We start from the raw sequence: 14,473 nt of genomic DNA, 5'->3' as shown, positions 1-14,473 counted from the left end.
ATAACCCACTCAAAGGGCCTCAGTGTTCTTCCTTACTGTTTTAAACTCATTATTTTTTGCTTATCTTATTTATTGTTTGGGGAGGACTATACGTTACAAAATTAAATTTATTGCAAAATTAACAGTTGCATAACTGAGTTAAGCTGTATAAACCCCTCAACAAGACTGTCTGACTGGAAAAGGTAATTTTGGAAGCCAAACATCTTGCATCTGAGAGCAATCAGATTATGTGCTGTGCTAAAAATCACTGAAGGCATGACACCTGAATTATCTGAACTCACTTTCTATACTGCTTGGGGTAGAGGCCACAATAGCTACCAGCTCTTTTACTTTGAGCTGTGTAGGAAAAATAGGAAACATATGGGCTCTGAGGTTATTAAGATAGTAATTTAGCCCTGACTCTACTGGGTGTTTTATAATAATTTTTTTAAAAAATCCAGATACAGAAGAAATGCTGATTTTAATATTTTTAAGAGATCAAATTTTTGGTGAAGTATTTTTAAATCAGCTCTAATTTTCCATTCAAAGGCTATGATTTTCCTCCTCCAAAGAATTTACTCCATTTAAAAATCTAAATAATTTCTATTTGTAGAAAATATCTCATGTCTGTATTGGTCTGAAAAAAGCAGCTGATCAGGTGAAAGCTTGCATGCCCCTCCTAATGCACTGCAATCGGTGGCACTACCTCTAGACCTAGCTGGAAGCAGTATTTCCAACACCCTGGGTCTTGGGCTGTGTCCTTGGGGATATGCTTTTTCACCAGCCAAGACAAAGTGAATTCATATGGGATCAAATCAAACTGGCCTCGAGACTCATGGCAGATCCAAACTCCACAGAACATGGAACGGAAGTATGCAAGTGCTCACCTACGGTTGCAGAGAAATTTGAGTAGGCAGAGTCATTGGTACGAACAAAGGTAGAATTATGGGAAGGAAGCACAGTGAGGTTGTGGGTTCGCAACACTAGGTGGGACAACAAAAGAAAAAGCACAACAAATGAGTGACGTGAACGACAAATGGAACCGGCATATCTCTCAACTTGAAACGCACTGAGAAGTGGTCCCTCACCTGGCAAGTACGCTGGATTTTCTCTCCCAACTCACCTCCCTCCCACCCCCTGCCTCTCCCATGCACTGGATGCCATCCTGGCCAATGCCCTGGCCTGCCATCCCAAACCAGGGCGCAACAGCTGCTAGCTTTCCCCACCAACGTGGGTTCCCATCTGCTGTATCCAAGTACCCTCTCAGATACTTAGTTGAGAGATATGGAACTGAGCTCAGCCATAAAACAGCCTTAACAGGACGGTTCGTGGTGGTGATGTCACAACAACTGGTGAGCTGGGAACGCAGCATGGAGGCAGTGGCATGATATCACGACACATGGACAGAACAGCAGAGGATTCAGCGACAAATAACAGCTGCGAGAGCACGAAGTGGCTTCCAAAGCCATTCAACTGTCCCCAGCAGGAAAATGTGCCGATGGATCCTATTCTCTGTTTCTTGAGGAGCCTGTGATGGAACTGAAATGTGCCAGCATGGCACTGTGACATGGAGAGTGGATCCAGGGGACTGCAGTGATGCCGTCACCATTCGCGTGTTCTAGGACACACATGAACACATTGAGTTTCCGGGGAAGTCAACACACTGGTGAACAAAATTCAGCCACAACCTAGTGGTGTCCCAGTGACAATGTGACTTTATGAAAATTCCCCACAGGTGTTCAAGACACCAGAAGTTGCTGCTTTGATCACAACAGTGAGTTGTGTTGAGAAGTTAGGAGAGGAATATATTTGAGCTACTGTTTGAAATAACTACTAAAGCATTAGTTGCTGTGTCCTGAACAAGGACTTACTCAACAATGAGTTTCCACTTGGGATGATCACTTTTCACAGGCTTTAAAATGAAGGCCCCGAGAAGAGAGACGAGATTGTAATGAGGAGGACGCAGTCCATTTTAACCTGCACTGGTCATGTAACGGCTCCCACAGGGAGCTTACATCCCTGCAGCACAGACCATGCAGAGAAAACATGGAACTCCAGGCGCGTCTTCATGGCCACCGTGGTTCCCCACACGCAGGCGGGCAGAAGGGGAAGCTGAGTGCCCCAGCCTGGCCTTCCACCCTCCTGGAGGACCCTGCTCCTCCACTGCCCTCACTCTGAGGACACCAGTGGCCCAGACTCCAGCCAGAAGGCTTCTCAGTTTGCAAATTTTAAAGGAAACATTTTAGAATCTTAGGCAGCAATTTAACAGCAGCATGTTGAGTCACAGGGGTAAGGAAAATGCAGTGTGCTTCTATGGGAAGCATAGTAGTCAGCACTTGGGTTGTTTTTTTTTTTTTTAACTCCATTGCACAGAACCAGAAGAGACACAATGTGAGCATGTGCTAGGATGGGTTGCACAGTAAACCCCCTGCTGTGTATGTCAGCCATCTGACATAATGAAGAGCAATAAGGAAATAAAAAGCAAAATGTAAAAGTATCCCAAGTCACTCAAAACTTATAATGGGAAAAATTTTCTTGCTGGAATGGGAGAAAGTGCTCAGGGGCATCTGAGGTTTCTTCTTATGGCAAGTGTCTGAATTCAGTCAGATAGAGACTGTATTTTCCATGAACGTAGGGAGCTTGGGAGCATCTTGGGTGATGTTGGTCTTTTCAAGGGAGCCACCAGTGACATGTGCAGAAGCTGAGTGGTAAGTGGGAGTACCTCCGTGAGTGAAACGATGACCTCACAAATGTGCGGGTTAGTCCTGGTTGGCACGCCCTTTGACCCTGGACTCAGAGCGACCCCTGTTTTGGCAGGCATGGAGAGAATGCCCATTTCGTCACCTAGAAAATGTACATCTAGACTCATGGGTAGATTAAACCACAATCTGCAGAGCTTTAAGCTCCAAACAGCTGCTTTCACTTCAAGGTTATTGGGGGGGAAGCACACACGTTAATATTTCAAATCATAAGTTCCGTCTTTCAGTGATAAACGTATATCACAGTTCTAGTTAAATACTTTGGGTTAACAGTGACTAGGGGGAAACTGCACAGTGTGTGCTAATCTCCACTGTCCTGGCATCGAGGTGGATGCTGTCCACGTCTATCTCCCGTAATCCCCCAACCCCGAACCACCAGTTCCTGGGCCTGGGGTTTCTCACGACCCATGTCTACCTCCAGTTGTATCCTGAAGTTCATGGATCCCATCCACATTTTCCAATGGCCAGTAATGGGAAGCAGAAGCCAAGATCTCAAACCCTCGGGGAAAGAAAAGAATAAACATGTTAAATCACCATTAAGAGGGAAGAGCAGCTTACCTTCCACATTGTCAATGGAGGGAGGAGTGACAATATCACAGTGACCGTGGGATTCATTGAAAAGGAATTTGAATAAATTCAACACACGCTCTGGGTTTAAAAAAAAAGAACTCTTAATGAATTATAAATGGACGAATACTTCCTTAGCAGGATAAAGTGTGATGAATAGGAAAGAACAGCTATCTCTGACCACAGGGAACAAAAGCCACCAGGCATAAAGGGGCCACACAAGAAGCGTGTCCATTAAGGTCAGGAGAAAGGCAAGAATATCCACTATCCTAGGACTGCTTTATAACTGTTTTTGACAACATACCTTATACAATCACTCGAGAGAAAGAAATAAGGTTAAAATGATTTGAAAAGAGGAAGAAACCAGCACCAATATTACTAACATCGTGTAAGGCTTTTGACAAACAACTCCTTAGTTTGATTGTAACAATAATCTGTAAGGTAATGATATTGTTTGCCTATTTGTAGAGATGAGGGGCCGATGATTCTTCAGAGATCACCCCACTGGGTGGTTTGACATGAGGCTCACCCCAAGTCTCCCCAGGATGGCTCCTGGCCTTTCTTTCTTGCCCTTCTTCCAACATACTAACAATTAACTGCTTCAGGATTTCCTTTATGACCCTTGTACTTTGAGTAGACATGATTTCATGCAGATAGACTGTGTCCTACTCTGCTCGTCTCACTCCACACCCTGCAAACTATTTACTTGCTCCTATCCAGCTCCATGGTGGGGTCTTGGGGACAGTCTCTGGGGGCACCACCCCCCCATGCGCTCAGCCCCCCACCTGACTCCAATCTGCTCCCGGGTCAGCTCTCTGTGATCAGTTCGCAGAAGTGGACTTAATGGTCCAGATGACTACATGATCATCAACCACCCGAAGTGTCTGCCAGGTCATCAAGAAGTAAAAATAAAGTAGTCTCTGAGTTATACATGGGAGAAAAAAAAAGTGTTGAAAGAGGAGATAACACAACATTATTTTCAAATGAGGTATGCCTAATAAAGAGAATGAAAAAAATGAAACATCCTTACAAATAAGGAAAGAATTTGGTAAATGAAGACTTGTTAACACACCGTGAAAGCAGCGAGTAAGGAAGTTTATACAGATGTGATGTGTGAAAGTCAGTAGTTTCCCTGTATTCAAACAATAACACAAGAACAGAATGGAAGGAAAGTTCTCATTTGTAAATGCGGCCCGCAAAGAGAAGACATTTAAGTCCCAAAGAATAAGAGCCATACAAAACTCTCACCAAGAAAACAATAAGATAATACCGAGGGAGGTACAAGAACCCTTGAATAAATGAAGAATTGTTTAAGCTATTTTTGGAAAGGAGAACTCAAAATCATAAGAATGCCAACCAACCCTTGAATTCACATATAAACATGAGGAAATTTGTTGTAAACATGCTGAGAGACGCTGTGAGAGAGGAAGCTCATTATGGAGCTTATCTAGAAAATGAAATAAGCAAGAATAACCAACAAGCCTGCAGGGAGCTAGGAAAGGGTGAAGGGGGTGACCAGCTCTCCCACAGAGTAAGACCTGTCATGAGGTCACACTGACAAAGACCATCTAGCACCGCACAGGAATAGACAGTTCAATGGAAAACACCCGTAAATATCCCCCAAGCACATATGAAGCTAGTTTATGATAAAAGTGGTGTTTTAAACCAGAGGAGAAACACTCAACAGAAGCTTTCAGAGCCAACTAGCCATCTACAAAAAAAAAAAAAAAAAAAAAACCAAGATCCTTAACTCACCCTCTACCATAACAATTTCCAGAAGCATCAGACCTTAAACATAATAAAAATAAAACACAAAAGCTTCTGAGGAAATCAGGTGATAAATCTATGTAATTTTTTTAAGATTTCTGTACATAAAAATAAATCAAGCTACATTAAACCGGGGAGTGATGTTTATGGAATACGAGGATAGAAATGTACTGATTTAAAAAAAAAAAGCTTTAAATTTATTGCATTAATTAAAACTTCTGCTATTAAGAAAATGTAAACCAACAGAACATTGGGGGCCAAGGAGATAAACAGGCAGTTCTAGGAAAAAGAAATGCAAAATATTTTTTAACTCTATGAAAAGATGTTCAACGTTGCTCATAATTTTTAGAGGCCTGTTAAAGTGACAGGGAGCTCACGTGTCCCAGCTCACCCAGCCGACTGACAAACAGATGTAGTAAGGCAGCGAGTTCTCCCACATTTTTGGTGGAAAGTACAGCCTTTCCGGAGGGCAGTACATCAGTGAGTATACAAATTTTAAGTGCACTTTGATTTAGTAACTCAGCTCCTAGAAGTCTATTCTAGAGATAGACTCACACATGGGATCAGAGAGCTATGTACGATGGTATTGGCCGCAGGATTTTTTTTTATAGCATCGAAAGTGTGTGAACAGGCTAAATGCTCATCAGGAGACGGGCTGGGTGAGAAGTACAGAACATCTACATCATGGATCAGCGTGTGACTAGTGTTGGGAGCGGTCCCGCAGTGCGAGGCAAGGTTCCAAGTTGAGCCAAAGCTCCTTGTCGTCCCTAGCCAACCCGCAGTCCTGCGGCGCGAGGCAGGGTTCTGGGTTGAGCAAAGGCTCCTTGTCCCACCTGGCCAACCTGCTGGGGCTGCACCTAGCTCTTCCCCCTTATGGAAGTAAATGTACATATTTGCTTCTCCTTTAAAATGTTATCGAGACAAGTTCCCATAAAGTAAGCAAGAAGGTGGCCTGACACATGACCACCTTGGCAGACATTACTTAATAAACAAACTTCACTGTTTAGTCTATATGTGGCCTTCATGCTCTATTGCTTAAACAAATAACAGGTGTCAGTCTTAAAAACAATGTATGTTTGTGCGTGAGATGTACTTCTCCTTAAAGAAATAAGCCGCCTGCTTACGGACGCTATATAAACTCTACATGCAAAAATAAAGCTTGTCCATTGCAGCCATCAGCTGCATGCAACCTCCTATCCCATGAACTTTTAGTCTCTTGTTTCTTTCTCATCCCCTTGCCCTCGGTTCCTGAATCCGGACCTTCTCGCGCCGGCCGCGACAGACTAGGAATAACCAGGCTGATCCACCTGTCCTGATGTGAAATGTTCCTTAAGCTGTGTTGTCAAAAAATCAAGGTGAGAGAAAGAAAGTGTTAGTATCAATTACTTGCAGAAAACGCAACTATTCTGAAGGAAGGAGGAAGGGAAGAAATGGAAAGGGAGAGAGAGAGATTTGCATAGATAGCCTGGGAATGGATGGCAGTATTTTGGTGGTGAGGAAATTGAGGAACTGGATGTAAGATGTAAGAAGAGTTATATTCCTTCGTATTTCTGCTCTTTTCAAATATGTGGACATGTATTCCCTTAAAAACTTGAAATTTGAAGACACGTGCCTCAAGCTGCTATCTGCTAGGTCCTCCTCTAGCAATGCAACATTGAAACTCTGAAATGTAAAAGTCAAAATACTCATTTCCATTTCTACTATGCTTTTTTCCCCCTAAAATGTAGGATATTCATTTTGAAGATGGGAAACATCATTGACTTGCTATTGAATTCATTGAGGGCAGGTGGGGGCGGAGAGGGGGGATCAGAAGAGGGAATGACATCCATCGTGCAAAGAACAGGTGTGATATCATCACAACACACACTGTGATAAAGTAAATGCTACGGATGGTAAATCCTTCCCCGTTAGCCCATTTACAACCAGCCACCACCCGTTCTGTGCAGAAAAGCTGACAAGAGGCGAAGGGGGTGGTCCCCCCTGAAGGGATGGTGGTCTTGCTCACACAGGAAGCCCCCCATGCTAGCAAGAGTCTGTGGGAGAAGGGGGCTGGGGTCCGCAGAGGTCCTGCTATCCTGTTATCACCGCACTCCAGACTAGCACAAGGCCCTGCTGCATTGCCCAGTCTTGTTCCAGCAAGTTGGCCCGACAGACTGGAAATACGTAGAGGAGGGGCTGCAGACTGAAGAGTCCACAGGGGCTGGGGAGAATATTCACGAGGTCACCCACGTGGCAGGCCCAGTGGAGCGGAATCACAGCAGGTGCTGGAAACAGGAGCTGCTGCTGCTGGGCCGCGGGACTCAGGAGCTGGGCTGCACCTGGGGCCCACTGGGAAGCATGTGTCCTGTCTGAGGACCGGAACCTCCCGGACCGGGTCACTGTGGCTCTGCAGGGAGGTGTGCCTAGCCAGCCAGTTCTTCCACTTTTAGAGAGAAGTCAGAAACCCCAATTTTGCAGATTCTTTGTTTGAAGTCTCCCCAAATCTCAATGTTAGCAACTAAGGTGATTATTTTAATTAAAACATTGCATGGTGCTAACAAGATGTGCCTAGGAACGAAATTCTACATGTAGGTCCCCCTTTACAACCTAAGACATAAACAACCCGTAGCCCTAAAAGTGTCATCAGAACAAGCAAATCACATTCTGTTGGGAATAAGAAAGACCTTCTGAGATCTCCAGGTTATACAAGCACCCTGGTTTCCACCAGATAAAGACTACGTGTCTGTTAGCCAAGAAAGCAAGCCCAGTGATGACATGGCTCATCCTGGGAGCTCTGACCCTGAAGAATGAGGGGGGGCGGTATTCAGCCTACACCACCCAGTTATAAAGAGTTCTCCAGAAATAATTCTCATCTCTATGCAATGTGTCTTGGACTCAGGTTGGTGAGGAGCAGGGAAACAGGAGAGCTGATGCTCCAAAGGAGTGTTAATAAAAACTTCCCTTTATTGTCATCAACTTTTCCTCCAGATCCTGCATGCCCACCCCTTCCCTATGACTCATTCTTGGTGTCAGCCAACAGGAACCCTCATCCCCTGAAGCTGTAAGGAAGAATGTCCCAGAATCCCATGGCTCCATTCAATAGATGTCTACACTGTGGAGGTAAGTTGATCCTCATCTGTTGCTGAGCTGGCTCCGCTCCATCTTTCTCGGCCGCACAGGACTGGCCTGCTGTGCCCACCACACTCGCGGTCTGGAATGCTCTTCTCACGGCCAGCACAAGTGTCCCTACCGTGGGAGCCTCAGCCTAGGTGACAGCCACCACCACGCTCAGCTCTTTCTGACAGCTCCTCACTTGTTTGCCCATGGCACTTACTATTATTTGAATATTTTTGTTTATTAATATATTTGTTGTGTCAGACTCTCTGATCCATCTGTACCACATTCTCACGTCTAACACCAGGCCTAGAGCGGGGGTGTCTGCCTGTCTGTCTGTGTAATCCAGACATTTGGATTCTCCTCAAGATGGTACTCTTAGCGATTAATCTTTTTAAAAATATAGGCAGAATGGATGATGAAATGCAATCATGAATAAATGAATGTATAAACATAGAAATAATATATATACATATAATTCTGAAACTATATACACCCCAAAAATCTCTATTGGCCACATTTCCATTTATTCAATAGACTATAGACATTATTTTTTAAAAATTCCATCATAAACACTTCCCTTTGCACTAGGAAGATGAAGAATGACGTTTCTACTGAGACTTACTGGTTCTGAACGCCCCTTGCAGACCACACAGCACTGTGGTGGTGACAGACATTAACCCACCTATTGTAGTGATCATTTTGCAACATGTGCAAGTATCGAACCATTACATTGGTTGCCTGAAACTAAAATAATGTTGTATGTCAATTATACCTCAATAAAAAATATATATATAAATAAAGGAACAAATTGTTGATTTGCACAGAGAAAATCTAGTAGGGACCGTAGGGAATTACATCACCACCACCATTGGCATTGGTCTCCCAGACCTGCAAACAGGGCCACGAGGGTAGCTATCTCGACCTCCCAGAGTTGGGCAGGAACCAGCTGCTCCGTGTGCCCTGGGGCCAGGGAACTGTTGGATAACGGAGTTTTATAAGGTTCCTTTTCCTCATTAGAGAAGCTATTTAAAAGACATGTTGGTAAACTGTTTAAATGTCCTGCAAATATAAGGGAAGGGAGAAGAAATGTGTGGGAAATATCAGAAAGGGAGACAGAACATAAAGACTCCTAACTCTGGGAAACGAACTAGGGGTGGTGGAGGGGGAGGAGGGCGGGGGGTGGGGGTGAATGGGTGACGGGCACTGAGGGGGGCACTCGACGGGATGAGCACTGGGTGTTATTCTGTATGTTGGTAAGTTGAACACCAATAAAAATTAATTTATTAAAAAAAAATGTCCTGCAATTTCTTGGCTGATGCCATTTATGGGTTTAGGATTATCAAGCATCAGGCTCCCAGGCGCCACCCTCCAAAAGGAGAAAGGACTCAGCAGCCTAGGGCCAGGGGAGATGTTTAATGCTATAACACTTCTCCAAAACGACAGCCCACAGTCGTAGATAAACACAGATAATACAAAGGCACAGAGTGATCTAAAGTTGTCTTTCAATTCTTTACGGAGCTAAATATCTATCTATGCGGTAGAGACACACACCTGGCAAACACCTCATCACCTGGGCTAGTGTGGATGGATGAGGCCAATGACCGTGCCCCCAGGAGCTGCCATGGGGCAGGCCGGCCCTCCTCACCGATTCCACTCACCCACGGCTGGCGGTGCACAGTCAGGCCAACACCGGCCAAGCACCCCCTGTGCGTGGGGCGGTGCGCTAGGTCACGGCCAGGCAGGGAGGGCTTGTGAGTCCCAGCAGGACCTCAAAAAGGCAGTCTGGAGTGGCCACAGTGGAAACAGGACCCTCCTGGAGGCTTGCCCGAAGTCCTGTGCACACCTCCCACTCTGCACCTACCACAGCCTCGTGGCCCTGAGTCCCCTCACGTGGCTGAGCCCGCGGGAGCTCCCGCAGCCACCACCGCGTCCTGCCTGGCGAGCTCAGGCCAAGCACCTGCTCTCTCTGGAAGGTATGCTGCTTGCCTGCAGGAGAGCGTGGGCTCCCTCAGAGGACCCTGTGAGGACCCCACAGAATCTATGTCCGAGCACCCATTATGTTAGCACCTGTATATGCTGCTCTGAGTTTCTCAGACTTCAAGGCTGCAATTCACAGAGGCGTCCCAAGGGTTTGCAAATGCTCCCCCTTCAGGAACAGGCTGCCTGCACGGCTCTTGGTCTGTGAGGGGCGCCCTTGACAGGTGCTGGGCCAGGCTCTCCTCAGTGGGGCTCCCCCCGGGGCCCTGACTTTCACCCCCAGAAGCCTGAAGGAGGGCGGCCTCCAGGCAGCGGTGTGTACACAGACTGTCAGGGGCAAGGGCTTCTCTGCTGGAGACGGGGTGAGCAGAGCGCACAATGTGGGGGGAGTAGATGGCATAAGGACCAGAGAGGTGGGCGAGGGAGGAGAAGGGGCAGAGAGATAAGGGGAGACGGAGAGAGACAGAGCGACAGAGACAGAGAGAGATAGAGACAGAGAGATGGAGATACAGAGACAGTGAGAGACAGAGGGAGATAGAGATGGTGAGAGAGAGATAGAGACAAAGATAGACACAGAGATAGAGATACAGAGAGACTCAGAGAAACAGAGACACAGAGACAGAAACGCAGAGAGAAGGAAGGAGGGGAGGAGGAAGAAAACACAAGCAGTTGGGTCTCGTCCACAAGGGAACGCCCACGGTCGTGTCCAGGTGCGTCAGCCTCTGTCATTAGGGTAGAGAAGGAGGGAGGAAGAGCAGGTGATGAACTATCAGCAGGGTGGCGGCGAAGGGAACAGGTGAGACCTGGGACATGGGAAGTGAGACAAGAAGGGAACCCATAGGCATGAACGTGGGTAAGAGGGCCGAACAGCTTCAGCTCTCCAGGAGGGCTTGCGTGCTCACTGCTATCCACACTCATCTGCACTACTGTCACATTTCCAAGCCACTAGTTATGGAGGAGACTGAGTCAGCTTCCACCCCAAGTTAGAGTGTGAGACGAGCAATGTTTCCACGTGGAGCAGAGACTGAATTCAAACCACTCCTTGCAGGTGAGGGTCAAGGGTATGTGGGTAGGTGTGTGTGCATGCATGTGGGTAGGTCTGGACAGGTTTGGACACATGTAAATACATGTGGGTGGGTATGGTCACGGGCATGTGTGTGGATACATGTGCAGATGCAATGTGGCCAGGGACAATCTGCAGACCACATCCCGCTTTCTTTCCCACACTGAGCAAGCAGCCTGGGTCTCGGGGGCTGCCTTGCCCCCATCTGCCTACCGGCACCTCTCATCTCTTGTGTACTGGAGATCCAGCAGAAGCCACAGCAGGCCCCAGCAGGAAGGCGAGAGCTTCAGGGAGACACACACTGCTCGGTGTGAGCCCTTATCTCTTCCTGTGAGCACTGTAGTTGGGGGACAGGGCTCATGGAAATTCAGGGCCTTCACACCTTTTCAACAGAAGATGTAACTTGGATGTGTGGGTGGAAGAGAAGTGGCAGCACCGCAGCCACAGAAACTGGTCGTCTGGGCCATAACAGACGTCCAGCCTGGCTGGATCAGTCATGAAGGAGACAGGCCCAGCCCCACGACCGAGGTCCCGGCGCTCCTAGCAGAGGCCTGGTCTTGCACCTGGGTGGCCCAGGACACTCTCTGTACCCAGGAGGGGGCCGGGCTGCAGGTGACAGTGGCCAGGGTGGGGGGGGGCTCAGAGGCAGAGGCTGCTCACCAGTGGGTTAGGGTTTGTTGACATGGCTCTGGGCACGGGCTCAGGGGCCTCGGTGGGTTCCTCACCCGCATGCACAGATGGCCAGGAAACCGACGGTGTGGCCCCCTCCTTCCATATGCCTGCACCTGCGACACGGCCAGACCACTCAGGGACGACGTGCAGACTGAGGACTCACACCGGCCCAAGGACCATGAGCCCCAGCAGGGACGGGGACAGAGAGGACGGAGCTCTGAGTCAGCATGAAGGCTCACGGCATGAGTTAGGACAGCAGACAGACAGCGTGCACCTTCCCTTCATCGTGAGGTAGCAACGACCAAGGGCCAGAGGCCTCTGGGTGGCAGCCGTGGCTGGGGATACCCAGGTCTGACGCCAGGATGAGCAGAGCGCCAGGAGACAAAGGGCAGGGCAGCCAGCGGGGACAGAGGGAACCACGGAAGGGCCGCTGTCTGCTGGCCTCGGGGACAAGCAGCCACACCGTGGGGGATCCCCGAGCCACATGGGAGGGCAGGTGGTGGTTGGCGCAGGAAGCACACTCCCTTACCTGGATGGGCCGGTGACCTGGAGCAGACTCGATGCACCTGCACACAAAAGACGGGAGCGTCAGACGTGGCGGAATAGCCACAGGCAGAAAGATTGAGTCTCCCCCGGGAGGAGCCCCTGGAGCCCTCACCTGGAAAGCGCAGTAGAGCAGCAGCAGCCAGGAGCGCCCGCGCCGGAGCCACAGCTCCCTCATGACTCCTCGAAGGGACGGACGGACGGACTTCCCGGGATCCCGAGAAATTCCTGAGGGTCCCCGCAGAGACCGCTCCCTAACTTTCACTTCCCTGGGAAACCAACATCCTCACAAGTTCCAGAGAGAAAAAGACCTGCCTCTTCCGTGGGTGACGTGGGTGACGCGCTGCTGTCCTGGAGAGCTCCCAGTGTCTCTTCCCGGTCCCCAAACCCGAACCAAGAATGCTCGGGCCGGGCGGGCGGGGAGCGCAGAGCCCCGCGGGACAGTCCCCGGGCCTCCTGCTCGCTTTCCCCCCACGCGTCCCAGGCCGGCTCCACCGTGGCCGGAACCCGACCCCTCTCGCACCCTGCAGTGGGCAGAGCAAGGCGACTTTGGAAGGAGCGGGTCCCTGCGCCCCCGCTGGCCAGCTCCTCTGCTCTGACTCAGCCGCAGCCCTGCTGCCTCGGGCCCAGCACTGGGTGGGGAAGGAATGATGTCAGGCTCTCTCCTCAAACTTTGTTCTGCTCTGCCTCCCTATTTATACCCCTCGCCGCCGCGTCCTTTCTGGGTCCTAACACCAGCCTGTGGACAGCTGGCGCACCAACAGGCTTGGCGTCTGCGGGGATCAGATGCTCCCCGCCAGCACCCTCGAGCTCAGAGTGAATGTCCAGAAAGTGAAAACGTACGACAGACCGACAGACCGCAACTGTGTTGAGAGCTGAGCCTTGTTTACCAGCAGCAAAGATGGTGATACGGATGGCAAAGGGAAATAAACCACACCCACGGGTCCCCAGATAAGTGCTGACCACATTTTTCTCCTTAACCCTTTCAGAGGCAATGAGATTCTTTAGAGGGTCCTCAGTGTAATGACACCAAACCCCATATCCACCAGCATCCAGGATCCTGTCCTCCAGGGGATAACAGTCAGACCCTGAGACATCCCGAGCCTCAGTTTACTCAAGACGAAAAGTTGATCATCTACCCCAGATCCAGAGGTACACGAGCACACGAGCACACGAGCACACGAGGACACGAGCACACGAGCACACGAGCACAGTCAGGGCTGCAGTTTGCTCTGACCTGACCGGTGCTCACCTTCCTGGGCTGTCTCCAGCACCTGCCAGCTGTGTGTTCTCAGGCAAGTTACTGACCCTCCCTGTGCTTCCGACTCCTAGTCTTTGAGCTGGAGGTGGCAATTCCTACCCCACAGGGCTGTAATGAGAAATGAGGTGACACAGAGGAGGCCCCTGAAGCCATGCTTGGGAACCATGTAGCACTCCATAAATGTTCACTATCATTTGTGGGGGAAAAATGTCACTCAATAAAAGTCGGCTGCGATGACTATTCTAAAGTAGACGGTAACACCCATTAAATGTCAGTTGAGAACATTGTCTCCTCTGTCTTGACTTTAAATGGAATAAAGTCCTGAATCCAAGCACTTCCTAAAGAGGACACGAAAATGACTTCCAGTCTCCGTGGCGGGAGGGAGGTAAGGAAACCCCCAACTCATGATGTTAAATGTGAGGTGATCGTCTTGGTTCCAGGTGCTGCCCCAGCCTCCCACGGGCCCTTCGGCCTCCCCGCGTGGCCACAGAGGGTTCCAGGCCCTCCAGGAGCAGTAGCCTATCTCCCGTGCTGGAAAGCCCTGATGGCCAACTCCCAGGGCATTTAAACAGTGACCTTTACCCTGCTACCCGAGGCTGACCTCCCAGGAAAACCAGTTTACCGTCCGTGTCCTCACAAGTCCACCTCGGGCTGCCTCCACAGACACGCCGGCAGCACGGACACTCCTCCCAGGCCGGACTGACCACCACTGGACAGACCTCACTCTGGGTGGACACATCCCACTTCCACGGCTGAACAAAGCCCGCGGGGGCCTCTTTTATAACAGCA

At 49.2% G+C, this 14,473-nt stretch overlaps 1 protein-coding gene across 4 annotated transcripts in view; it reads right to left on the bottom strand.

Annotated features, from left to right (window-relative positions):
* Positions 1 to 13,297, bottom strand: part of ADGRD1 (adhesion G protein-coupled receptor D1) — a 122,452-nt gene extending 109,155 nt beyond the window's left edge. For 3 of the 4 annotated variants that reach the window (XR_008664064.1, XM_055322321.1, XM_055322323.1), the window contains exons 1-4: positions 12,539 to 13,297; positions 12,410 to 12,446; positions 3,154 to 3,237; positions 867 to 962 (exon numbers count right to left, since the gene is read on the bottom strand). Coding sequence is in view for 3 of the 4 variants with exons in the window: in XM_055322321.1 (XP_055178296.1) it covers positions 867 to 962; positions 3,154 to 3,237; positions 12,410 to 12,446; positions 12,539 to 12,601 (280 nt within the window). In the remaining variant the exon portion in view is untranslated. The remainder of the gene's footprint in view (positions 1 to 866; positions 963 to 3,153; positions 3,238 to 12,409; positions 12,447 to 12,538) is intronic. The other variant, XM_055322322.1, reaches the window with a different exon arrangement.
* Positions 13,298 to 14,473: the final 1,176 nt, after the last annotated feature.

Source organism: Nyctereutes procyonoides, unplaced genomic scaffold (genome assembly GCF_905146905.1).
Source record: "Nyctereutes procyonoides isolate TBG_1078 unplaced genomic scaffold, NYPRO_anot_genome, whole genome shotgun sequence".
NCBI lineage: Eukaryota > Metazoa > Chordata > Mammalia > Carnivora > Canidae > Nyctereutes > Nyctereutes procyonoides.
Note: the sequence above shows the minus strand (reverse complement) of the source record. Positions and strands in the feature narration are given on the sequence as shown.